The sequence below is a fragment of the Notolabrus celidotus genome, chromosome 6 (assembly GCF_009762535.1).
Source record: "Notolabrus celidotus isolate fNotCel1 chromosome 6, fNotCel1.pri, whole genome shotgun sequence".
NCBI classification, from domain to species: Eukaryota; Metazoa; Chordata; class Actinopteri; order Labriformes; family Labridae; genus Notolabrus; species Notolabrus celidotus.
This window is the reverse complement of record NC_048277.1, coordinates 19,220,654-19,248,070: the sequence shown is the minus strand read 5'-3', so window position 1 is coordinate 19,248,070 and position 27,417 is coordinate 19,220,654. Positions and strand designations below refer to the sequence as shown.

The window sequence follows — 27,417 nt, the reverse complement described above, 5'->3', positions numbered from 1 at the left end:
GCCAGATTAAGTGTGGAATAACATTCTCAAGTGGGTCATTCACCTTGAAGAATCACTTTGTCTGGCCTCAGTTATGGCAGATTGTGTTACACGATCCCTGGAATAATGAACTAGTACGTCAACACTGCCAATCCCACACAGCAGAGAAAGGGACCTGTCTGTTCCAGCCCCTAATCCGGTCTGTTTGGGAAGCAGGGACTGTGGCGTGACACTTGTTCTTCATAGTCTCCAGTGTTCTCCCTGGAACCTCCAAGCGCCAGCTTGCATTAGCATAACCGAGAGGCCCATCCACTCGCTACAGGATTAGTTCAGCTCTCCTCCCACTGTCTGATGGCTCTTTATCCAGATGGATACAGCCTGTTAGAGGTCTTAACCACACCATTGCCACTAAAGTCATTATCATTCACCACGAGGAGGAATCAGCTCACTGAGGGTCTGCTGTTTAGAGAGAGATTGACATCTCATTTGGAATGGTTTGAAAGAAAAGACAGGAACCTCCCCTTTAGACTATGATGGAGTAGCACACAAATGCCCCGATCAATCTGTCTTTGTTCTGAAGTGACGAAGTCAGATTGAATCTGCTCTGGTAATGCTTCTCGGAATATTGTATTCATTTAAAATGTAGAACTCTTTCTATGTTCAGGTTTATCGCTATGATCAGCTTCGACTGCCAGTAGAGAGATGCACATTTCTCCAGATCACTGGCTAAATTTGTTAAAAGTACTGTAGTGTACGTCATTCCTGCAATGACGTCCTGTATTATGTGTACAGAGTTGTCATGTTTTTCACAGGATGATATTCATCGCAATTTAACCTATGGGACAGGTTTAGCTTAAAAATGAATATAAGCTTGTAATTCATTCTAGGAACTCCTGTGTTCACCCATGTGATTGTTGAAACTTAAGTGGCGCCATCAGCAGACAGATGGGCCTGACAAGATGTATTTGTCTATTGTCCAGATAGCTTCTCGTAGAGCATGAGCTACATCAGTGTGATGTCATCTTCAGCACAAATCAATCTGTCCCAGATGAGCTGGATTCCTGATGTTGATGTACATGGCAAAGGAGCCAGTTAAACAGCATGCAGTTGGAGTAGACCCTTTGCAGTCTCAATGTCTGGCTTCTTCAACCCCCAGAGAAAATAAGGCCTATTTTTTTCAACTATTATGTCATTTATTATAGCTTCTCTTTCTTTCTTTTTTGACCCATGCACAAATAAGTGCAAGGAACAAAGGATTTAAAAATGACTTTCAGCAGTTGACAGTATTGAAAGGGTTGTTTTGAAAAGATGAGTCTTCAATGCTTCTGAGTGATCCTCTGATTTATCAGTTGTTTGTAAGAGTTGCAAAGTGTGTTAAAGAACGTACCGTACTTAAGGTTTTATCTTTACTGAAATCTAAAGTGTTTTCTTAGAATAAGTTTCCCCAGAAGTTCTGCTCACATGTTCTGCTGTTTTTCCATCATGCTCTTCCTCACCTCTTGCCCTAACCTCTCCTCCTCTTCTTCCACCTTTGCTTTCACTGTTTTCTCTCATGCTTTCTATGCTCTCTCTCTCACCCACACTACACTCTCTCTCCTCCCCCCCCACCTCTCTCTCTCTCTTACTCTGACTCTGCTGTCTGCCTCAGCTGTTCTCAGTTGCACTGTGTGCCTTGTGCTGTGGGGACAGGGCAGAGCTGCGCTGAGTGGGGCTGAACTAGTCCGCAGCAGTGTTAAGTAGAGAGAGAGAGCGAGAGAGAGAGAGAGGGGTTGACAGAAAAACAGAGTGAAAGGGAGAGAGTGAGTGAGAGACAGAGTCGGTGCAGATTGTGCTTACCAAGCAGACTGGATTAACAGCTGAAACAAACTGGACCTGTTTTTCTCTTTTTAGCCTAAGGTAGAAACTCAGCGATAATGTGGATGGCTGTTTAGACAGAGCCACATGCTGGTTGGGCACCAGGACAGAAAAATGGCAGTCGTACCCAGACCCTCTCACTCTTTCTAGCAATTAGTATCGTGAGGCTCTCATATCTGGCTTACTTTATTTAAATTTATGTTGGACTAAAAAGTGTGGGAGGCTCTCTTGCTGTGACTTTGACTCATAACCCCAAACTCTGCTTTGCAGGTTCTGTCTCCCCTGGAGTTGGACTTTACATTTTGGCTTTTGACCTCTGGAACAGGACAGGGTTTTTTGATATTTGGCGAGGTACGAGACCCGCTGAGAATCAGTCTGGACTGAAACACAAGCTTTATTCGTAATCAGTGGACAGCAGAAAGATTTCGCCCACCAGGACTTCTTCTACGACTCTAGATCTGAGACTGACCGCACTGGAGTCGTGTATTTAAAGGACCTCTCTGGCCTGTATCGCCCCAGGACCATGGGCTCTCTCTGGAGCAGCATTTTGCTGCTGTGTGGGGTGGTTCTCCTAAGGGCGGAAAGCTGCAAAGCCCAAGAGACCAAGAACAACGTCCCCCGGCTAAAACTCTCCTACAAAGGTGAGTTAATTTCTTTGTGTTGTTATAAATGCTAATAATCTTGATGGTTCAGCTGTTAATTGCTTTGTCTGAGGCAGAGCTTAAATATCTTACGGCTGATTCATCATGTAGATTTTCATCCACAAACCGCATGTGGTGTGCCGATGAAATGGTGCCTAGAAAAGCAGTGCCTTCTGAAGTTGTAGTAACTGCTGTGTCACATATTGTTATATGAGATGGTGAGTACTTTCACTCTGATAACCGGGGAAAATATATGTATGGAAAAAGAAAGAGAAGAACAGGAAACTGGGTTGAGAAAAGATGATTTTTACAAGGATTATTGAGACATGGCTTTGTGATGTAATAACGCAAATTATTTCCATAGGTTTACAGTCAGATAAATGTACTTTTAAGGGTTAGGGAAAGGAGTGACTAGAATGTATGCTCCATTAAATTTGTTTTAGTTGGAAATAACGTTAGCATAAATGTTCCAATGGAAACCATGTGGTAGTGCTTAAAAACAGTACTAAATTGGGTCAGTAAAATAATCATTTGGGGCTCATAAAAAGGATTTATGATAATTAATAGATCGCTCTATAAACTATCAAGCCAAGAGAGGAGTGTAGTGGTATTAGGAAAGTAACTTCACGTGCCAAATCAAAGGAAGCACTCCTGCCTGATGCATCTCTATAGTTCAACTAAAATCTGTGTCTGATGCTTTCTGTCTTCCCGTCTCTCTCTCCCTGTTTTGATCAACTGCTGTTGCCAGATTTGCAATGAAAAGTGGTGCCACGCATAGACTTCCTGCCAGTTGAGCGTCATTTATCTCTCTCTCTCTCTCTCTCTCTCTCTCTCTCTCTCTCTCTCTCTCTCTCTCTCTCTCTCTCTCTCGTTTTCTGCCTTTTTTTTTTTTCCTAGATGTCATTTTTCCGCTCCGTTCTTCTCTGCATGGTAATTACACTGAGGATGAATGGTGCAGGTCTGTTTCAGCAGATGGCTTTCCCAAAGAGAAATGTCTCTCGCTCAGCACTGGGAGATCCATAATTATACACACAAGCATGCACGTACACACACATCAATGGATGGCCATCTGTAGATAGCTAATGATACCTGTGAGCTTATCAGTCATTTAAAACAACATGCTGTCAGATTGGTGTAACACGCCCATGCAGTGATATCTCTATTAGAAGTCTGACTTCAGGTAGCAGCTTGGACAGCTGGGTTATTAGACTGCCACCATTCACATCTAGCCTGGCGGGGACAATATTTGGCACCATCTCTGGCTTAGATTTCCGAACCAGAGGATAGTGTGCAGGTATCATTTTCATGCCTGCATTGTGGTGGAAATATTATTCACATATTACTGTAGAATTTCATCAAACTCTCGGTCCCATTAGGCAAGTGACATGGGATTATTGCACTATGAATCATTTATACCATGGTATAAATTATGTATTACCCCTGTGATAGGTGAAGCAGACTCAGATTTACTTGTGGAGAGGAGGAAATCAGATGATTCACTGTGTTGAAATACAGAGCAGGACCTGCCAAGACAGCCTCAGAAGCGGTCCTGTCCTGGCAAGAGAAACCTCTGATCGGTGACACATGGGAACCCTGACCCCTACAGGTCACTGGGAATACTGGGAAATCTGTGTCCTTGTGGGTGCAAGAAAACACACTTGTTTTTGCCTCAACTTAAGACCTTACTTATATTAACACAGCAGGGAAGTGTTTATCTGGAAAGTGTGAAACTTAGCAGCAGCCTGCTCCCCCCCAGTAAGAGCCCTGATGCATATAACTGAATTCCCTGACCAACCCACACACACACACTTCCCCAACCTCCCTGCCGGTTGGGATTCCAACAGATCTTTGAGGGCGAGGGTGGAAGGGCAAAAGGGCACTAGAGTAGGGGGAAAGATAACAAAGGTACCCCATGGCTACTTAAACACGAGAGAAGGTCCAACTGTATCAACAACTAAGGGACTGGGTGATAATGAGGAAGTGGGAGGGGATGGTTTTACAGTGCACCATAATGCTATAAATGGAGTCATTTCACATATGTTACACTTTGCCATAAACTGATACGAGATCGATTGGCAAACCCAAGGGTAAAAGGATCCTCATGGGAGTAAACAGAGATCCATATGGTTTGTGAGTTTATGGGCAACAAGAAGTAGAGCACATGTTGTTGACTTTCCAGGGAAGGGAAGAGAGGGTACTCAAGCTTTATAGGATTTGGGTGTCCTGCCAAGAATACTCCTTCTCTTCAACCTGTCCACCCCTTTCCGTAGCACAGCCAAGGACTTGAACACAAGCAAATACACTCCTCTACAAGAACACATTCATGTGAATACAATCACACCAGTACAATGAAATTGTAAACAAAAAGCAGGGGAAATGTTGAAAAAAGAAAGGAAACTACACGTTTTGTGTTTTTTGTATCTCTGACTTTTGACCAAAGTTGGAGAAGACAGAAGTTCTACTGGAGACGTTTAATCCATGAGCCCGTTGAGAATCTTCAGAGCGGGGTAGGGTTTCTCCTCTTGTGTACAGTATAAACTCTGAATGGCCCTGAATGGTCATGGAAGGTATACGCCCCTAATGTTTGGAGGCTTTCTCGTGCTTCGAATTGTTACCGTTCCTCACAAGTACAGGATGTGGGTGGCTGTGTTCACTTTTTGCTCGACTCGTAGTTCCCTAAGATCACTTTGATTACTCTTTGTAGTTTGTTGTTCTGGCATTCTAAATCTTTTTTTTATTATTATTATTTTTTAATTAATTTATTTTAATTTATTTTTTTCTCTGTTTATTCTTGTCGACGTTGTAGATCTTTTTCTTGCACATTTTCTTTAAAGTGTGTTTCTGCATTGAGTATCAAATCCTATACTCAAGGAAGAGTTAAAAATGAACTGTTTACTTACAGAAGATAGTCTTATATATATATAAGAAAACTCATCCAATGCTGACATGCTGCCACGTCTTTGTTTTGTCTTGTTTTGTTTTGTTTGCTTGTTGTTGTTTTTTTTTTTCGTGTGAAAACTACTAAATAAAAAGTATAAAAAAATAACTGATTTGAAGCAACCAAACAACAACTTTTAGTTACAATAAGCATGCTACAATTAATTTATATGTAATTATAATATTGACTAATCTTAATATAACTGTCTGTGAATAACAGAGTAAGGTCATGTCAACTCTAGCTCTAAATATATAAACTGTTACACTACCTTTACTGCCTGAAAAAGCCCAAATAGCCTTTCAATTATCTTCAACTTCAACAGTCTTTAAATATGTGAGAGCGGTTGAGGAACTGTTTTCATTCCTTCTTGACACTAAACAAATTACCCCACTGATGAAGCTTTGTGGTGTTTTTCTCCCCCAGGCATGAATGAATCAGTCACTGTACACACTTTAACGTTTTGTCAATGTGCAATCATACACTCAGCCTTGAGTATGATGAATGTCAACGAAGCAGCTGAACCTGGGCCAAACCCTAGCGTTCCCATGTACAGTGCTGCCACACATGGGTTATTGTTAGGATGTGTTTCTGCTTTTTCTTCAGAAGCACTTAGATAACACTCGCTGTGCCCTCCAGTCGAGAACGAGAAAGAGAGAAAGCTGGAGAGAATGTAGGCTAAAAGAGTTTATTTTTATCGGTCTCACATGGGACTGTTGATTCTTTGCATCCATTCCATCTGCCCCCTTATCTCTCTCTAGCTCTCTGTCTCTCTCTCTCACTTTCCATTTTTTTCTTCCCTGCTCAGTCCTTTCTTTACATATCCATTGTTTCAGAGGAAGAAGTGGTGATTGAGAGATGGATTGAAATCCTGACAAAGGTGTGATGGATGGTAAAATATTGAGGAAGACCAGGACGTAAGAGAGAGTTTATGCAATAACACGGAAAAAGTGACTGCTGTTTATTGGCGGGCTCACCTCAACACAGAAATTTCGTAAAATATGGCAGGCCAGCAGCTGACACCTGTTCCAGACCACCCTTTGCCTCAACGTGTCTTTATGTCTTCCTGTTTATTTGTCTGTCTGAAAGTGTTTCCCCATACAGCTATGCATGTTGTATACAGACATGTTAGCTCAAACTTGTTTAACTGGTGTGCTGTATCAAACTCACTTCACAGAATAAAAAAACTTTGAATGGTGAAAAACAAGCATGGCTCTTTCCATGCCTAGAGTGTTGGCCCATTGGGTATTTAACCACAGGGGACACCAGTTTAGACATGCAGAGGATACTACCTCTGGCGTGGCTTAGAAACATCATCTTTCTTTCCAATAACATGGAACACACAGCTCTACACACAATACCCATAGAGTATGTGTCCCTGGATGAATAGCTTTTAATAACTTAGCTGTATTCTCTGTTGAATGGTCTGTTGCCATGGCCACTACTCCCATGGACCATTTCCACAAACTAGTGGTGTGTGTATGTTGGGTGGATGTGGTAATGTAATACTGTCCACCAATCTCTCACACAGGGATGGGGTTTGAAGAGAAATGAAGTTCTCATGTCTGCACAGTTTCCCTGCAGCTCCCTGACAACATGCTGTCTTTAAAATAAATATATTTTCATATTTTTCTTTAACTACTGATTTCCTTTCAATATACAAATTGTGCATTTTAAAACCCCCCCTGATTTACTTTCTGCTTTGTAACACATGTGACTCATCAGTGTGCTTATTCAATTGCCATGCTGGATACCAGATGATAATAAAGAGGTTGCTGGGATGTGAAAGCCACAAGTATTTAGGTCTATAAAACAGAAGTTAAACTATTATATTCCAGGATATAGCCTCGCTCTGTCTTTTTCTCCAGCACACAGTCCCAACCATGGTGCAGCTGAAAAGGGTCAGAAGGTAGCAGGCAGGTGTTATTGTGCTGTCAATGAAAGGCTTACAGTGTTTCCACTTATGATTGATCACCATAGTTATGGAGGAACATAAATCTAGGACACAGCTTTGGACTGTGCACAGCATTACTTTTGCAGAAACTTTTCAAGTCCTTGGGCTTCTTTTTCAATGTTAGGACAGGGGCTGTGTTGTTACAGTTATTCAAAGCAGACTGAACACTTTAGTTTGTCTTTGTCTTAATATACATTTTTGTAAAGTGTATAAGGGTAAAATATTTTTTGGCTTGCACATTCATTGTATAGCCTCTTTAAAAATGCAATCCTTAAAATTCAAAAAATTTCAGGAGTTGTGCTCCAGGATTTTCCAAAGTAATGTGTTCACACATCTCAGGGGGCAGGACATGATGTCAAAAAGCATGCTGCGAAAGCCACAGAGTAATATTCATTACATGATGGTGGACAAAGCGACTCAGACCTACGGTTTTTGCATTGATATCAATGCTTTTTATAAATGGATGAATGTTCACACATCTTCATTGTTGTCATCTTAAAATATTATCTTCCTTCTTCAACCTTAGATGTTTTCAATTATTCAGTTATGTATTTCCCTCCTGGATTTGCATGATATAAACACAATTAACTCCTGCCAATCCCCTGTGGTGAATTTTCCAAGATATTTCCTGCTGCATTCTCACATCAACTCACCCCAACTTCTTGCAGAAATCTTAAGAGGGGGCTGTCAGGAAAAAATCCAAGTTTATGTTCACTCATGCAGCCCACCCAGAATTTTTTTGTGCATATGTGAATACATCTAATGTTATAGCCTAGTTTGAGTTTGGAACCACTCCTGTTTTAAATCTTAATGGTTCAAGACTAAAATTTTATAAGTTTGAAAAAAGACATATACATATAAAGGCAGCTTGTCATGTATGGTGTATATTACCACCATGTGTGTACAGTAGTGTATAAATGAGAGCCAGGCTTTCACATGTGTTTGAATGTATTTATGTCGAAAATAAAGGTTTGTGTGTGACTCGATGTTGCCAAAATGTTACATGATAACCAGGGAGTTTGTAACCACGGCCAAAGGCTCTTGTGTTTTTCTTCTCTTCTCTCTCACAGCTGTGTTTGGTCACCTCTTGACAATGGTCGTTTTTTTAAATAAAGAGAGTTTTTATTGATTTAACTCAACACGCTGTATTCTTCATTTCCTTTTAAAAGCAATGGTCACAAAAAAAACATTCTGAGTCCATGGGGAGTCATGACACACATTAAACCTCTTTATTATAAAAAAAAAACTGAACTAAACTCTGAGGTAAATAATAGATTGAATTTGTGTTTATTCAAAACAACTTAAATATCTCTAAAATTAATATTAATCCAACGAGTAAATTTCAATCTTTCAAACATAATGCTTTTAAGATGAGGCATTAATAATAAAATTAAAATAGAGAACGGTGTGTTAAATGTTTATTGTTAGATGTCCTACATTACACTCTCCTTTCTGGTTATTTCTCATATTATAGGCCTACAAGAGACTGCAGTGGCCCACAGTTGCATATTGAATGTATAAAAACACATCTGAATTTAAAACCTTAATCGGATTACAGCTCCTAAAGTTTAGTTTGACAACTTTGTTAACCCCTGTTTCGACCCGTAATTTCTTTGGACAACTGAGAATTTATGGCTGCATAAAATAAGTCAGTGTGATGCCCTGCTTTCTTTAATTTAATTTTCCTTTCTGCTGAAGCATGCGTCCTTTAATTCTCTTGGGTTCTGGCACACTTCAGAGAGGGGGCATTCTCCTTGCTGAAACATTTATGATCAGATTTGTTATTTACTCCCCAAGACAAGGGTGGAGAAGGGAGAGAAAGAGAGAGAGAGAGAGAGAGAGAGAGAGAGAGAGAGAGAGAGAGAGAGAGAGAGAGAGAGAGAGAGAGAGAGAGACAGAGAGAGAGAGAGGGCTGGAGGCACCAGAAGTACCAGGTATCTTCTGTTCCCCAACTCTTCACCCTTGAGGTGCATTTTGACCAACTGTTCCGGGGTCTTTTAGTCCCCAGAACTACTTTCCCCAGAGAGTAACTTAAAGGTTCCTGTGCCCCCATTGTTGTCTGCGTTTCGACCACGGGCTGAAGTCTCGGGTAGATTGTGCAGTGACATATGGAGAAAAAAAATAATATTAAATTATACTTTGAAATCTTAATAAAAACCTAAACTTGCATGCATTCCTAGGAACTCCCTCTGTGTTTCAACGACTGTGTAAACATAACAAACACCGTAAGTCCCAGGACCTTTGAAAAGTACTACCCCCGAAGCAAGGGAGATTATCTACCCCAGAACCACATTTAGACCCTGGTTCCTCCGGTTGAAACGCACGTAGTTCAGGGGTAAAGTCCCTAGTTCCAGGGTAAAGTTCCTGCGGTCGAAAAACGCCTTTATATGTGGTTGGTCAATGAGAGGGCATCGCAGTGTGGTGAGACATTACTGGTGGGAACAAACTGTGAGAACGACAGAGCATGAATGTGTGTGTGCACATTTTCAACACAAGAGGTGTAATAATGCCATAGCTTTAATGCCACCTTCTGAGGTTGTTACAGTAATGAGATGTTTAATGTCTCTTTGTGACAAACTCGGCTTTCCACTGTGAAAGCAAATGTGGCTCCCGTGTCAGACTTGGCCCAGCACTGAAAAACGTGAGCTGTTGCCCAAAGTAACATGTCCTAATAGCTAATGTGGTTTTGCCCAATCCTGCAGTTTGTAAATGAAATATTCACAAGGACTTCTGACATGACATATTCCCCTCAGTTTTCCACTGAAACTGCACCAAGTTCTGCTTGGCTGCTCTGGTCAAGGTCACCACCACCACCGTGCAGACAGTTTGGTCATTGGCTCCCAGCACTGCCGTTACCTGCCCAATCCAATTTGGCTTGGCAATGGTTCTTTACTGTGTGTCTGTTGTCTTGCTTGGCCAGGGTGTTTAATAGCATACGAACAGGAGGGGATACTACAATATTTTGTCCAAATGAAAGCATTAAGAGGCTGTGGAGGAGGCATTGACAAAGGACAGCCAAAACAACCCAATGTGTAATTTTCAATGCTACATTAGATGTGAGCCTGTGGTCACAGACATTTTTAGGTGGATGGAAACGCTGAAAGCTTTCTAAAACGAAGGCTGTCTCTCAATAGCACCTGGGTAATCTAATTAAACTGTGTAAATAAATGTTGACCTAATGGCTTTTTCCACTTACATGCTGCCCACGGTTTTGCATGTTTTTCACCACATCATGCTGATTGTTGCTTTTCTTACCATTTCCTTTACAGAAATGTTGGAATCTAACAACCTTGTGACGTTTGAAGGTCTGGCTAACAGTTCGTCTTACCACACGTTCCTGTTGGATGAGGAGAAAGGGAGACTGGTCGTTGGAGCCAAGGACCACATCTTCTCCTTTAACCTCATTAACATCAGCAGAGACTATTCTCAGGTAAAACCGATGTCTGAGTTTCTGTCTGTCTGTCTGGTGGTTTTATCCATTTGTCATGAGTGTAAGTCTGTACGCGTTTCTGACCGACTTAACATCCACCCTGAGTGTGCCTCTCTACCCAGAGTGCCGGTCAGAGGCTCAGGTATCTCGGGACTTTCTTTTCTGTTTCTACCGAAAAGTGCCTCGTGAATATTTTAGAACAGGGCTGTTGCACACGATCACATGCTGTGCCAGGCTTGTTAGCTGCTCTCCGCACACCTGGATGAATAATAGAGTAAACTGAAACAAAGTGGATAACAAATCGCATCTGTGACCCCTTCAACTCGCACATACACACATGCATGCACCCAAGCTGTAGCTGTATCGACTCAGTGTGTAAAATTGATTCAAAGAGGGGAGTTGATTCTCTTCTTACATGCACTGGAACTGTGTTTGTGTTGCAGATCCCTTGGCCGGCTTCTCCCACCAGAAGAGACGAGTGCAAGTGGGCAGGAAAAGATCTCTCGGTAAGAGCTAAAAACATCTATTCTGCAAGTGGGTGTCAGCATTTTGCCCCTGCACTCCCACAGATGTTTTAAAAATTTCTTTGTTCTACTGTACTGTGAAAGATGTGCAACTCTGCAGGTCTTAAAGTAAACCTTTGTTATAGCTGAACTGCATACGTGCTCTGTAAGGCCTTTCCATCGCTGGCAATCTGACGTATACATTTTTTAATCTCTCAATTTGTTTATACCAGTGTGTTGACATATCTAATCTTTCATGAGGACAATGTCCATAGCTCTGATTATAATCTCAAAGCCAAGATTGAGACCATCATTTGACCTTAATCACATATCAAGCCCATGGGCGCTCCATTAAACACAGTGAGGTCTCAGCAATCACTGTGCTTTGTCCCAGTCTTACTGTGTAACTATGGCATTAAAACAAGTGCTGCCATATATTCAGGGATCATAAGCATTAGTGTTTCCTTTATTTAAAACACATCATTTTTTCCCATGTTGTCTTAAACTTCTATATCTGTGTTTTCTTTCTTTTGTGTTTTTTTATGATTGACCACACCTGACTTGGCTCTTATACTATCCTTTCCGACAGACTGTAATAAAGCAAATTACTGGTTGACCAGTTTAAGATTACACAAAGTTTTATCGCCCACTTAGATTGCATTATTGTGGCTGGCATGCCTACTGGAACTCAAGCCATCAGATTTAACAACTCTAGCAATCAAAGTTAAAGCTTAAAACCACTTTAGAGTAACGAAGAACATCACTTTAATCTCTTGCCCTACAGTGACAAGACTAAGAACCAAACACAAACACTTGGTCATGTGGGTTTTCTAAGTCTGCACAGTGTGTGTATTTCTTAGCACTAGCATGCTTTATTTAATTTGACTACAAAGTCAGAGGAAAAATCTGAAACAAAAGCTCCTCACCTAACTCAACCTTTACAAGACAAGCCAAGCACCACATCTCCTTGTATGTGGTTGAGTGCAGTTTAAAAGCAGTCTGTGTGGCTAGCTGAAACTCCATGTAAAGATGTTGGGAGGTTGTTTCTGCCCTCTGAAAGCCATGTTATGAAATCTGTCTTCAATAAGGCCTCGGGCAACATGCTGGAATATGAAATCATGCCTTTTTTTATGCCGCAGTTCGCTGCTTGGACATTGGCCAGAACAGGGCAAGCTCTCCTGCCATTCCTTGCTTCTCTGTGGCTTATTTTAAGCAACATGAAGCCCTTTGTGTGTTTTCTGTAAACACTAGGTGCCCTAAGGGGTGGTCTCTCTGTTATAGAGTCGGAGGGGAGTGAGAATTAAAGAGAGGCAGAGAGAGAGGCTGCTGATGCCCCCTGATGTACTGTAAGCAAACACTTCTGGGGATGAAGCAGAGAGGAAATAAGTAGATAGATGGGTATGAAAGGCGTGACTTTGTATCCACAAGGGGGGAAAGAAAGCTGTATCTACTGCATAGATAAAAATGTGTGATATCTGCGTACTATTAATAGCTCTCTTCACACTTTATTATTCGTTTCAAACCCACTGATGGTGTAAAACGGTACATGTACCTATGTGCTTTATGTTATCCGCATTATCCAGAGGAAGGCAGTGAAACTATACCATCAGATACTTGGCAGCATTGTTTTTTTTATCCACAACAATGAAGATCGTCACTCAGATTAACCCACCCACGTATAGGCCGTATACATCCTAAGAAAGACAGATGCTGCAATGACAACAAGGGTGCACACAAATAGAGGCTGCTGTCTGCTGATGACCCAGTAAAGCCAGATTAACTTAGCCATGCATACTTTGTGGTTGTATCCTCTCTGTTTTTTCTCTCCTTTTTGAATATGTGATGACACATTCAGTTTTATTTGAGGTCAGATCTGCACAGGCACGTGCTGCATGAGCATGAGGAAATATGAAGCGCCCTATAGAAGCAGAGCAATAAATACAAAACATACTGATGACCATACGCACACATAGACACAAGTAAAGGATTAAATCTGCACCACAAGTTGTAAGTAATCCCTAAGCATTAAAGACACAAGGTCAAGAAATTTCACATTCTTATGGTCCAGCAATAAAACAAACAAATCTGAGTCCAACAGAGAGCTGGTTTAAATTAATCTCTTCTGTGTCTTTTACTGACAGATTGGTGGTAAATCTATGTTTTTCTGACCCTCGCTGATATAGGATTATAATCATATGCTTTGTTCCCAGTCTTTTTTTTTTTGTGTTATTCTGCATTTCAACCCCTTCTGTATGATAGACATCACGTTTATAGCACAGGAAATTAAACAGCTGAAGCGAAGCCAAAAGTGGTTGATGTCACTGGGTTCACTAGGAAAGAGAAGCAGTAGGTCCAGGGATTGGTAATTTTATGCAGATAAAGTGGAAAAAGTACTGAGTCATAGATGATTATGCTTAGTCTGGTGATGATATTATTTTCATGAGCATTACTCAGCAGATTGCCAGGGTTCGTAGGCTATTCCCTGGGGAATTACAGCAGATTACAGTCGGCTTTGCTCCCTGCTATCATCATCACAGATCTCTCTATTTAAGTGTTGGATTTTCCTTTGCTGTGACCTGTGTTCTTGGTGAGGTTAATCTAGCACTTTGGCCATTTTATTTCACAAACCAAAATAACTCCATAGGTGCAATCACAAGCTGTAAGAAAAGTATTGCTATTATTTAAGTTATTTGGGTGTACCTTGGTTTTTTTATTCATTCTGCTTTATTTGTTTTTTTCATCAGAGGGAGTGCTCAAATTTTATCAAGGTGCTGCAGCCGTTCAACCAGACCCATATCTATGTGTGTGGGACAGGAGCCTTCCACCCAGTTTGTTCCTACCTGGAAGTGGGCAAGAAATCAGAGGTATGAGCAGGTTTCACTCTCCTCACCCTCCTGTTATGTTCCGGGTCAGATTGACCCATTTCAAAATTAAAAAATCCAAAGAAAATTGTTAAATGTGTTTTTTCGGTATGAAACTTCTTCTGCTTTGCTTAATTAGCGTAATCAACAAATATGATAAAAATGGTTCATTTCACATATTTGCAACCCCCCCTGCATGTTTATATTACACAGATACTGTTTGTGGGTCAATTTGACCCGGCGGTCAAAGTGCACCCTAAAAGGAGTCAGAAGTGTCCAATAATAATTGTTTCTTTGCCACTGTGACATATTTCAGTCCACCTTCTCTGTTCACATTGGCAAAATCCACCCACATTGAGTGGACTCTCAGCAGGGGAGGGGCAAAACATATCAAGATTCTTTGCAAGGGGGTCCTACCAACAGTTTACTTTTTAAAGTTTAAACATGAATATTCATGAAAAACAAATGAGTAATCCTTATTGAACCATGATCTGAGAGAACACCAATTGCACTAAATATTGCAATAAATATTGATTTAAATGGTTAGTAATGGAGTTAATAATGAGATTAAAATAATGTTTATTTGGATTTTTTGGGGTTCTGACACTTTTGGATAACTAAATATGCCCCGGGTCAAATTGACCCAGGAACATTATTGCTGTTCCTGAGAAATGAACATAACAGGAGGGTTAAGGCCTCATGTTATAGGTCAACTAGAAGTTCGGTTGAGTCAGTATTTCCAATATGGTGACCGCCCTTGATCGGCTTAAAAACTTGCTTTAGAAACCAACACGTGATGTCACCGAGACAACATCCATGTTTTATACAGTCTATGGTTGAGCCATCCATGTACTTGAACAGTCTATGGTTTTATATAATAGTTGACATAATAACGTTTTGGAGTCTCCCAGATAAATGACCTGCTAAATAGATAAAAATTGTTTCATTTAGCAAAATGAGCTGGAAAATTGAACCCAGGGTCTCAGTCTGCGGGATTTTCAATTCATCATCCTTGCATGAGACTGCTGCATGTATATTCATTAAAGAGTGAGCAAAGGAAATTGCTCCTTTCTCCTCCAAATGTCACTGAGTCAGCCTTATAAATGTCTGTTTCCTATTCATTAGATCGCTATTTACAGACAGTTAGAGGCAGGAGATTACTCAGAGAAAAGCCATACTCTGTTTATAGATCATAACCTACAAATGTAATTTATCTGATGGATGCCTGCAAGTGTCAAGATCACAAAGGGAGAAAGAGTGATTCGATTCATTGTTTTGATATCTATCTCCCATCAGATCATGGTGAAAACACAGTCTAAAACTGGAATTTAAAACTTTCTGTTTGTATATTTTTCTTCATCTGCATATTAAAATAACAATTGAAAGCATAATAGTGAACAATAAGGTTTACATTGCCAGGAAATCAGTTGTTGATGGATATAAATTTGAAATTGAATTCTGTGGGTTGTAAGAGTGCTGATTGTCACAAAATACTATAGTTTCCCCATAACCTGGATTGGTGATGTGCTGACAGCCAAATTGATTCCGCAGACAGAATCACATTCTCACTGAATCATCTATTTTCTGCCTGTGTAATTTAAAAACTCATCACTCAAAAAAATATTATGGATGCTTGGTTTTGATTGTTCCCTCGTCTGATTTTCTCATGTGTCTCCTCATGTCCAGGACAGCGTGTTCAGACTGGAGCCTCACGTAGAAAATGGCAGAGGGAAGAGTCCTTATGACCCCAAGCTGCTTACCGCCTCCGTGCTAATTGGTGAGTTTCAGACCGGATACACAGAGCTGTTCTTCTGTGTGTTGGGCATATAAAAACATGTGAGCCTAGAAAACACCCTCTGCCTGCTCTTTCATTTCAGCAGATATACAGGGTGTAAAGTACATGTGGATAACAGAACAGTGCATTCCTGTCATTTATTACAAGTGGATCTGCTCTGTAGTTGGTCTTTACGCTATTGAAACCCCTTATTGGCAGGATTGTAAACTCTATTTTTATCTGAATTTACCTCTTTTAAGTGCCGGGCGTGCATGACAGATGACACTTTATTGAGTCTCTTTTGCACCAAATCAAATAAAGCAGGACTACGTGAGCATGTCATTCATCTCTAACCCCAATTATTGCCAGTCACATTGTGTTATATCACACCGTTTAACCTAGCAGATGGCCATTTTCCAGCCCATCACCCCTAATCTCCTCTCCCCTTTTTCTCTCCCCTCTCACCAGCATTATTATGTACTCCCCCTGTCTAACACCTCTAGCCTGTCCCTCCATGCGTTCATCTCTACCTTGTCTCCCTCCTCTGCCCTGCCGACTGCGATAATGTCAATTTCACACTCCTGATGTTCATCAAATCCGTCACTGTCTGTGTACTCTCAATACCCCCAAATCTACCTTTGCTGCTAAGCCCCTGAATAATTCCTCAGACTTTTACACCTGCACCACAAGGCAGAAATTACCTCTGACTGTTTTCTCATGCAGGGTTACAACACTAACACACTCAATTCCTTTTTCCCCCAGATGGAGAGCTGTATGCTGGGACATCAGCTGACTTCATGGGGCGGGACTTTGCTATCTTTCGCACTCTTGGAAAGCATCATCCAATCAGAACGGAGCAACATGACTCCCGGTGGCTTAATGGTGAGAGAGAAGAAGAAGAAAATATAATAATATATGTATATAAAAAAAAATGTTATTGTGAAGTGAACAGATCAAGATATAGCCCACAAACTGTGTGTATATCATGTTTTACTATAACTTTGTGTGTTGCAGATCCCAGGTTTGTGGGAGTTCAACAGATCCCTGAGAGTGATAACCCAGAAGACGACAAAATCTACCTCTTTTTCAAAGAAAACGCTATTGACGGGGAGCATGCTGGAAAGGCCACACATGCTCGCATCGGACAGCTCTGCAAAGTATGCATTCACAAACTAACACACAGCCACTCATCCATGCACGAACACCACACAAGCCTTCTCTCATAGAGGGAAATTAAAACACACACACAAAGGAAGAGAGTCAAAGACACCCACATTTTCACACAAACATTATGTGAAATTGCTTCTGTATCTGGAAAAAACCCTTGACAGGTGTCTGAGTGGCTTTCATAATGGCAGGGATTCAGGGGCTGTTATCTGTGATTATTTTTAGCCTGGGGAAGGGTGGGCTTTGTTGTGTGTGGTACAATCACCCCTGAAGACAGAAACCTGAGAGAAATGTTAAATGTCACCAGAACCTGGGAGGCAAACACGCTCTCAATGGCAGCACTGTTATCGTAATGCCAGGCTTTGGCACTGATTTAGTCTGCCACGCCCATGAGCTGCAGGGGATAATATATGTTAAATAGCTGGCCTCGTGTCAGCTTTCACTTTTCAAATCCCATTCCTTTTCATTAAGTAGGAATCCACCCAGCTGACTGCAGAGGAGTCAGTGATGTCCAGCCTCACCCTCACATTTAGCTAAGCTGCACATCGGTCCTCTGTCACAGCATCCTGATTACGCAGAATGTCAGGAATCTGTCTTGCTCAACACAACACAAGCCATCCATTATGAGGGGAAGATGTGGTATTAATTTGGGCTTGTGCATATTTAGACACATTCTAAGTCACTGTCATAAATCAACACCATGTGGGATAGGCTTTTATGAGCACTCTGTGCCTCTGTGTTTGTGTGAATGTTCGGAAAACAAACACTATACTGTGAGGCACAGATGTGAATTACAATGATTTGTACTGGGATAAAAATCTGGAGACAGCCTCTGTCTATCTAAATCAAATATGCATTGTAAAGAGGCAGAATGTATGCTAGATTGGGTAAAGGAATTGTATACATTTTCAGTATTCAAACATATGAAATGTATAGAATCATTATAAAGATCACCAAAACCCATTCACCAAGTAAACCCATTTTTTCAGTAAATCATCATTATGGTACTCACATGTGTCTTCCTTTGATACATTAATTGTGGGTATCATAGAGCCATAACTTCATTATTTGATGCCTATAAGCAGGCTTAAAAGGGATCAACTTCAGTTTTGTAAAACAGATGTGCACTTACATAACATATATGGAGGTTATCTTTTATTTCTAGGCCTTTTTTTAGTATTAAAAGTCTGTTTGTTCTGTAGTAACACCAAGTCATTAACAGAATAAGGAAAAAGAATGGAGAGTTTTTCACTTTTAGCCATACCTGTTTTGCTACGGTGTCATATGCTTTAAAGCAGCCCTATTCAATTAGCGGCCCGCGGGCCACATGCGGCCCGAAAGCAACCCTCAAGTGGCCCGAAAGCAACTGCTGAGAGATTTTGACTTGGGTCTGGCAAGAAAAAACTGTGCCCACTGTTTATTTTTTTGATTATATGCACTGAAGTTTTGACTGTCTCAGATGGGACCAAATATGGACAGGGACAAACTGTGCTTTTTGTTATTTCAAAAGAAGAAAAATACCTCAAGTTCTGAAAAGTTGCTGTTAAACAAGTTACTTTTTTATGCACTTTCAGATGTAACCAAAACAAAAGATGGTGTTCCTAATCTGCATTTTCTTTTTTTTGTTCATATGCACCTTAACATGTGCTTGTATATACCTGTCAAAATGTGTTGAAGTGTTTGAATTGTAAAATTTAAAGAAGCAGTATTTTAGCATAGGTTTAGTTTAAGAACTGGCTCTTTTATTGTGTTTATGCCCTTTTGGATGTGGTAATACGTCAATAAACATCCAGTGTGTTTGTTATCTTATCTATTTGTTTTTCTTTTAAATGGTTAACTTTTCTCACTGTCTGTTAAAAATGTACGGCCCAGCTCATGTCCTTAGTCTGAAAATCCGGCCCGACCAAATATTTGATTGAATAGCCCTGCTTTAAAGGTTGAGGAAAGGGGGCAATTTGCAGAATAATTGGAAGACCCCATTCTCTTATTAACCCAGACAATGTGGGGACCCTTACAAAAAAAAGATTAAGTACATTCATTTCAGCTGTAACATAATATATTTTGACTTGTGGCTTCTCTTCATTTTACAAAGAGACAAAAAGATGCATGCAAATAAAAAATGTGCAGATGTTTAAAAATACTTCCCTGCTTAACTCATACATTTATCTGTACGACAGAATGATCTGGGGGGTCACAGGAGTCTGGTAAATAAGTGGACCACCTTCCTGAAGGCTCGACTTATTTGCTCTGTACCTGGCAGCAATGGAATAGACACACACTTTGACGAACTACGTGAGTGATCACTCCTGCACGTTGAATTATTTTTTTTCACATATTACTCCTGCTGATTTATAGGTAAGCTTCTCAGTGGGGAAAATATATTTTAAATGTCATGTCGTCCCCTCTTTGGCTTTCAGAGGATGTATTTCTCATGAGCACGAAGGATCCCAAGAGCCCAATCATCTATGCAGTGTTTACAACTTCCAGGTACTGAGAGTGACGCTGAAATAGCTTAATATATTATGATTGCTTGACCTTTCTTTTCAGTGAAACCTTCAGTATCTGACTAATTTTCTGCCCCTTAGCAACATCTTCAAAGGTTCAGCTGTGTGTATGTACAGCATGACAGACATCAGAAGAGTGTTCCTGGGCCCTTATGCTCACAGAGATGGACCCAACTACCAGTGGGTGCCCTTTCAAGGACGTGTGCCCTACCCACGGCCTGGCACAGTGAGTACAGCATGCTTTAACTGGGATATGAGTGTGTTATGAACTTTAAATTGAGTTCCAAGCTATGTCTGAGAAAGTCACCAACAATCATCTTTTTTCTCCCCAGTGCCCAAGTAAGACGTTCGGAGGATTTGATACAACAAAGGACCTTCCTGATGAAGTGGTTACCTTTGCCAGAAGCCACCCAGCCATGTTCAACCCTGTGTACCCCATTAACAACCGGCCAATCATAGTCAAAACAGACGTGGACTACCAGTTCACCCAGATAGTTGTGGATAAAGTTGAAGCAGAGGATGGCCTTTATGACGTCATGTTCATAGGCACAGGTATGCATTTTTTTAGACATTTGCTTGCACATGCTAGTAAATAACTGATTGACTAGAAAGACTCATTGTGTGCTTTCATTATGTGCCAGACATGGGGACAATACTGAAAGTCGTATCCATTCCCAGAGGCTCCTGGCATGACCTGGAGGAGGTCCTGCTAGAAGAAATGACCGTTTTCAGGGTAGGTTGTGCTCTTCTCACCTGTATTATTTCCCCATGTGATATCCATACAAGCAGCAAATGTTTAATCAATCAGGTCTATTGTCTTTTCTCTCACAGGAGCCAACAGCAATAACAGCCATGGAACTTTCGACTAAACAGGTATGGATTATTTCTTAATGAGTGTTAAATGAAACTGAAGCAACACAAGTAGCAGAGAAAATCTCTCTTGCCAACAAGAAAACCTTCCTTAAGCGTACATCAAGATAATTATAATAATAATAAAACCACAAAAATGAGGTTCAGTCAAGGCTACAGATAAACCTCACAGACTGAAAGTGTCTCTCACGGGTGACACACCTGTGAGAAACAGTACTTAGTTAACATGCAGAATGAGAACACACGTTTGTGTGCACTTTCTAAACACTTTGAGGTCAAACACTCAATCATTCAATATCACAGTTGTTGGTTTTAGAGCAGCAGTTAGCTTGTAAACTTAAATGACAGGGAGAGATAAAATGAGTCAGTAACTTGTCAGGTAGGAAGGTGCTGAGCACCTGCAGGAAGATGGTCTGTCCACATTCCTATGCATGATTGTCGCAATAACAGACAAATTGAGCAACACCTCATTTTCTATAGCATTTTGAATCTTGAAATTCAATCTTGTTTAGAAAAATAAATGTCTTCATCATGTCAAAAACTGAGTCTCTTTTCTTTTGCCACACAGCAACAACTGTACCTGGGTTCAGACATCGGTGTGTCCCAGATGCCTTTGCATCGGTGTGAGGTTTATGGCAAGGCCTGCGCTGAATGCTGTCTGGCAAGAGACCCTTACTGTGCATGGGATGGCACTGAGTGCTCCAGATACTTCCCTATGGCTAAAAGGTACTCCATACAAACTCTGCATCCATACTTATCATTAGATTGCCTTTTTAAAAAATGCTTAACAATTGTACACTGCTCTTTGCAGCACTAAGCAGATATTTATTAAGATTTCATACAAAACAATATAATGGTTTTCACCTGCACAATAGCAATATTTCTAAACACTATTAAATTTTTTTCTGAAAACTCAAGTTGAGTTTGCAGTGTGCAAGTTGCACCGCTGGGATAGACACAAAGGAAGGATCAACAGAAAGGTGTTTGTTTTTCTGCAAATGAGCAAGTGGCTTTAAATTTCAGCTCACCAAATGTATTTCAAATGTTGAAATGCCAGTGATAGAATCCCCTTTGTTTGACAGATTGACCATATTTAAAGAACTGCAAACTAGATTATATAGAAAGCTTTCACATAGATTGAGGACATATGCGGTCAGACTGAAATTCAGGGCTCAAGCTACATACGCTTAAAGTGCAGGCTTTGTATATTTGCCAAAAAAACCCCCCAAAGGTCTAGTATCGTGTTTCTACCAGAAAGCTGGAAATATAACCTTCCTCATGTGTTTACTGTAAATGAGAAGCAGTGTCAGTAATGTCTGGAGGCTGTCTGGGTGAACCAAGGGTGAGCTGGTGGTTGTTAGAGGCTCGGTTGTAGTGCTGTGGTTATAGATGTGGACTGATCTGTAAATGTGCATGTATGTGTGTACTTGTGTGTGCAGCCTCCCACTCACAGCTCCGTGGGGTTTATTGATCTGAACACTAGCTGCACAGGATCCTGTTTTCGCTGTTAGTTGGACTCCAGAGTCTTACATTCAAAAATAAGACAAACTCTTACCTCCGTTTACTAACAACACACCAGGCTCACAACAATGTGAGGCAAAGCGGGAGAAGTTTCAAGTTTGCTTTGGTGTCTACATAGTTTCTTTAATCACTGCTTACAGAATACATCCTTAGTATCAGTCTTGACACAGCTCTTCAAACTCCATCATTTGCATTTGCACCTCAGCCACATGACAGTCAGAAATGATTGATTAAATTCCTCTGTCATGCACACCCTATAATTAAGGCTGTTGTGTGACACTACTGGCTGTCTGCTGTTCGTTTATCTATTTATTTAAGCCTGCACATCCAAAACACAATCAAATGCCAACACACATGAACTTCCTGTAAACACATATTCTATTTGCTACAGTACAAAGAGAGTGTTGTGTCTGCTGACTCATGAAGGTTCTTTTTATATCTCTGTTTCTGCAGAAGAACAAGAAGGCAAGACATCAGGAACGGAGACCCACTCACACAATGCTCCGATCTGCAGCACCATGGTAAAATTTATACACTGTTCATACAATTTGACTAACAACATACATGCTATCTGAGTTTTCAATGGTTACAGAAGCTCAGTCATTTCCCAAAAAAACACAAAAACAAAGAGCTTCTGTTTTGAGAATGTATTTCTTCTTGGAGCACAGAAAAGATCCCAGGGTGATCCAAACTGTTAAGTAGCCAGTAGAATGTGTGTGGCGCTGTGTCATGTGTTTTATGTGTTTCTGGTGGTGTGAAGATTACAGTCGGCACATGTAAACCTTATAATTAACATGGGCAGAATTCTTCCAAGCCTCCTGTCTGTCGCCAAACTCTCCGCTCCACTGCCCTGTTAGTAGTCTTAGTCCAAAAACAGGACTCATACGGCTGTCTGGTGCACATTTTTTGTTGAGTATATAATTATTTTTGTCATTTCACTGACAAGCACAAAATAAAAATAGATGTCACAAGCTGTTGATTTTAGGGGGAAGAACTCTGACACAAAATCACAGTCACTTTATTTACTAATACTATTTTTAATGGCACATTTTTGTTCTAAAAAACATGCAGGGACAGCACTCCATAAAAAGGGTAAAAGAAAGTGTGTATCTAGAAATTTGAGAGTGAATAACAATAATCTGTTGCAGACTTCACTGGAGTCTGGATGTAAAAATTTACCGCCTGGATTTAGAAGATCAAGCAGAAGAACCCTGACCTTTATGTGCCAAAGATTTCAGAATAAATAGCATTGCACCTACTTTACTGTATAAAACCCAGAGTTGGTTACAGACCATTTCCTCCGGTGACTTCCTCTGTGGTGGGAGCTACGTATTCTGCTCAAGATGGGGTGTGATAAGAGAAACGACAGGGAAATGTGGCAGAATAGTTTCAAATGCCATCATTGGGAATCTGCAGTAGCAACAGAAGGGGGTTGCTGCAGGATTTTTGAAGTTTAATTCAAGACTTGTGAAGACCTATTAAAGACCCAAACAAAGAAAATGCTGTTGTTGAATGGCAGAACAAATGAGTAACACAGTAATAACATTAACTAGTCAGAAGATTTGATAGAGTATTCTCCAAGTACGTCGTACCTCTCCAAGTGACATTTGAAATTTAAGACCTTAAGACTTTTTATGACATTTTGAGGTACTGTGGAAACCCTGAGTTGTACTTTTTTAAAGAATATACAAAAAATGTCATTAAAAAAATCCTCCATACAGCTGTTTCCATTTTGCTTGTTAACTAAATCCCACAACATGTAGCAAGTAATTATTTTTCTGCAACACACTACAAAGTAATTCATCATCCTCTCATAACTGTTCTGTTTTTGTCATCTAGATGAACTAAGTGGACAGACGACTCTTCTGGATAAAACGGTGTATGGCGTGGAGAACAGCAGCACTTTCCTTGAGTGCAGTCCAAAGTCCCAGAGAGCCCTCACATATTGGCAGTATCAGCGCTCTGCTGACGACCGCAAACTGGAGGTTGGCACTACCTCTAGTCTAATCTGATTTGTTAAAGCACACTCAAATTTCATACAATAAATTATTGTTTTGGTATTAATATTTAATGAGAGCAGTATTTAATGCCAGAGTCAAATTACAGTAAATCAAACTTGAATCTGTCATCTCATTTTTCACTGTCTCAAACTTCTTATTTTATCTTTCTGTAGGTCAAATCAGAGGAACGTTTTATCCGCACAGACCAGGGCCTTCTGATTCGAACTCTGAACAAGAAGGACTCTGGGATCTACCTGTGTCAGGCAGTAGAGCACGGCTTCATGCAGACACTTCTGAAGGTGACCTTAGAGGTAATCGACACAGAGCGCCTGGAGGATCTGCTACATCGCGACAAAGAAGCCAGCGTCCCGGAACCGGACCGGTCCTCACTTCAAGAATCTCCTAATCAAAAGCTGTGGTACAGGGACTTCCTATCTTTGGTCAACCACCCGACTTTGAACAGTGTGGACGAGTTCTGTGAGCAGGTGTGGAAAAGGGAGAGAAAGCACAAGAAACAAAAAGCTCACCTGGTGCAGCAAACACAAGTACAACACCAGCAGCAGCAGCAGCAACAGCAGCAGCAGAAGGTTGCGGTGAACCCTCACCCACACATGCATGCTCAAGGGCTGGCTGCCAAGTGGAAACACCTGCAAGAGAGGCAGAAGGGACGCAATCGTAGGACACATGAACTGGAGAGGGCCCCTCGCAGCGTCTAACCCATAAACCTTGACTTTAACACCCAAACCTGAAACCGCACCCAGTTCTCACCCTATAATCTTTATTAACTTTCCCACTCTTCTCCTTCATAATGAGATATGGACTTCCTCCACAAGGATAGAAAAGTTAAACTGGTAAAATATAAAACTATCCTAATCCGCTGTGGATGCTTCTGTGCGTGGGCAGCCATGTTTACAGTATGCCGGTGCAGAGGACTGCAGGGAGCAGGATGTTGTATCACACCAGATCATCGGAGCATATTATCTCAGCTGGCCTCTGTGGCCTTAGCACTGCAGATGGACGTTATCAACCAGCACAAGACCAGGACACGTATACTCATCCTTCAGACATGACTGACTCCATGCTGACATGGCTGCTTCAGCGGCATAGTCTCATGGCATGCTAGTTAGCTGCCGTCATCAGTGTGAAACTAAGTAGATAACTTAAAATATTTTCTTTTCTACTTCACATATATGAAAGAGGAGAAGGTTGAAGTGTATTAAAAACATTGTGCGGACTGAACAGACTTGTAACTGGATTCCAAGCACAAAATAAGTAAACTTGTGAAAAGCACAAGATGGGATAATTGGTCATATTTTGGTATTTTAGATGGTGAAATCAGCCATAAATGGAAAAAAAAGATGCCCAAGCGCTGCAAGAACTTTGGACATTCACTATTTGTCAACATATATAATAATGTAGCTAATATGTGTAAATATTGTATTCTAGGATTTCTCCTCATACTAAAGGGAATGGATTGCAGTCGTCTTGCTTTTTTTTTTTTTTCCCAAATAGAAATATATTTAAGAAGAAGTCTTCGTAGAAAGCAGATGTAAACAGGGAAATTTTGTACAAATCTGTGTGTCTACGCCCTACATAAGCTCGCCAAACACAGTCAGGTTTTATTATTGTTGTTTTATCTGTTTTATTTGACTCATCAGATTCCTTCCAGCGTCAGCAGTCATTAAGTTAGCTGTCAGTTTTTATGGATGTCAGCTCGCTGCATCATCTCAGTGCACAAAATATCGCACTGGTTATTCTTCCATGTTAATTCTACTTTGTATACATGTATTTGTTTCCACACCTGTATTTATTGATATACAGTTATGTACATTGTGAAAATATTTTTCTATGTGCAGGCTATATTTTCTTGCAATTTTCTCACTTTTGGTTTGATACATTTTTATTGACAACAGCAATCTCTTAATTGTATTAACTGTAGTAAGACTACTGTCGTAAGTTATTTACCAATACTGGTCATCATGCATCACATATCACCTCCACTGAGCAATAACCCAGTCTACATAATGTATATTTCCTCTCTTGCCTAATATACATATTTTCCACATGCAGCGCAGTGTTCAAACTTCATTTCACTGCATGTGACATGAAAGACATTTTTTTCTGAACAGTTTTTTTTTATTGTACACTGCACACACACAAACCTGGAATGTAGCTGTGAACATTATGTAAATATAAATACTATGATCTATGTTCGACAAGTATGACACTGTTAACTGGTGCATGTGAATACTATTGTAGTGTTCCTGTTTTTGCTATGGTGGTAATATACTAGTCATGTGTTTGTCTGTGTTATTTTGTTGTTTGCTTAAACAGTACCTGATATTAAAGATGTACATACTATTTCTGTTAGGACTCTGAGCTGTAAAAATAATAATTCCTGAGGTAGGTATGCATTAAAATATTATAAACAAGATCTAAAAAGGGGGTCTTGCTGTGGATTTAAATCTCCGCAGACCATTTAACAACAATGATCGACAATGAACAAAGTCAGTGATCAGTATGCGAGAGGATCTTATCTAGTGTGCAAACCTCATCTGCTTTACGAAGCCATGGCAGATGATGACTGGAAACAGGACAGAAAGTCTTTCTAGTCCACTAAGTTGAACACCTGTGTTGTGGGACTTTCAGTAGAAACCGGCATATGATAAGATCATCATTATTAAAGAGAAAGAGGATGCCTCACTATATCTATCTTGGACGTTCCGTGAAAGTAAGGAAATTAAGTGCTGCTGCTGCTGCTGCTTTTTGGCATGATGATGATGATGATGATGATGATGATGATGATGATGATGATGATGATGATGATGATGATGATGATGATGGGGATGTATTCTACTGATCTAATAAATGTCTCTTCATAAAGTGCTGGTTTCATTTAATCTATTTTTAATATGTAATGCCCTGCTGTTATGTGGTTATGAAAGGGAAAGTGTCCTGTAGTGCAGATGATCAGATGAGATGTTGGAGTACCTGTATTTCCATATAAATGAGAATTACTTTCATCATCTCTTCTAACATCCTCAATATTGAGTTTTATTGTATTCTATAATTATCTGTTATATCCTGACAGTAATTTTACACTGAAAACAATTACATTGGTCAAAGTTATTACACTATATTAAAAATCTTAGAGGTTAAGGAAGAGTATCAGTCACATAAACCACTTAAGATTTTCAAAGAAAAGTGAAGTTGTGCACCATGGTGTGCCTCAGGCAGTATGTGAATTAACACAAGACCCTGATGTTTAATGTGAAGTGAATTATACATGAGGTCCCCTGCAGTCTCTTACTGAAACCCAGCAGGTATATTTGCATAACGGCTGGACATGATGGTATTAGATACAGTATAACTTTGGCTTTTTCAAGAAGATCAGAAAAGTAAGATTTTGCCATTAGCTTCAGTT

The 27,417-nt window shown here is 40.4% G+C and overlaps 1 protein-coding gene across 1 annotated transcript; it reads left to right on the top strand.

The window, feature by feature from the left end:
• Positions 1 to 2,356: 2,356 nt before the first annotated feature.
• Positions 2,357 to 25,372, top strand: sema3ab (sema domain, immunoglobulin domain (Ig), short basic domain, secreted, (semaphorin) 3Ab). The gene is made up of 17 exons (XM_034685811.1): positions 2,357 to 2,474; positions 10,633 to 10,793; positions 11,237 to 11,299; positions 14,041 to 14,160; positions 15,844 to 15,934; positions 16,694 to 16,813; positions 16,946 to 17,088; positions 19,276 to 19,390; positions 19,516 to 19,585; positions 19,684 to 19,828; positions 19,935 to 20,154; positions 20,244 to 20,335; positions 20,434 to 20,475; positions 21,041 to 21,198; positions 22,447 to 22,514; positions 23,833 to 23,978; positions 24,167 to 25,372. The coding sequence occupies exons 1-17, from the start codon at positions 2,357 to 2,359 to the stop codon at positions 24,707 to 24,709; spliced, it is 2,415 nt and encodes an 804-aa protein (XP_034541702.1). The 3' UTR covers positions 24,710 to 25,372.
• Positions 25,373 to 27,417: the final 2,045 nt, after the last annotated feature.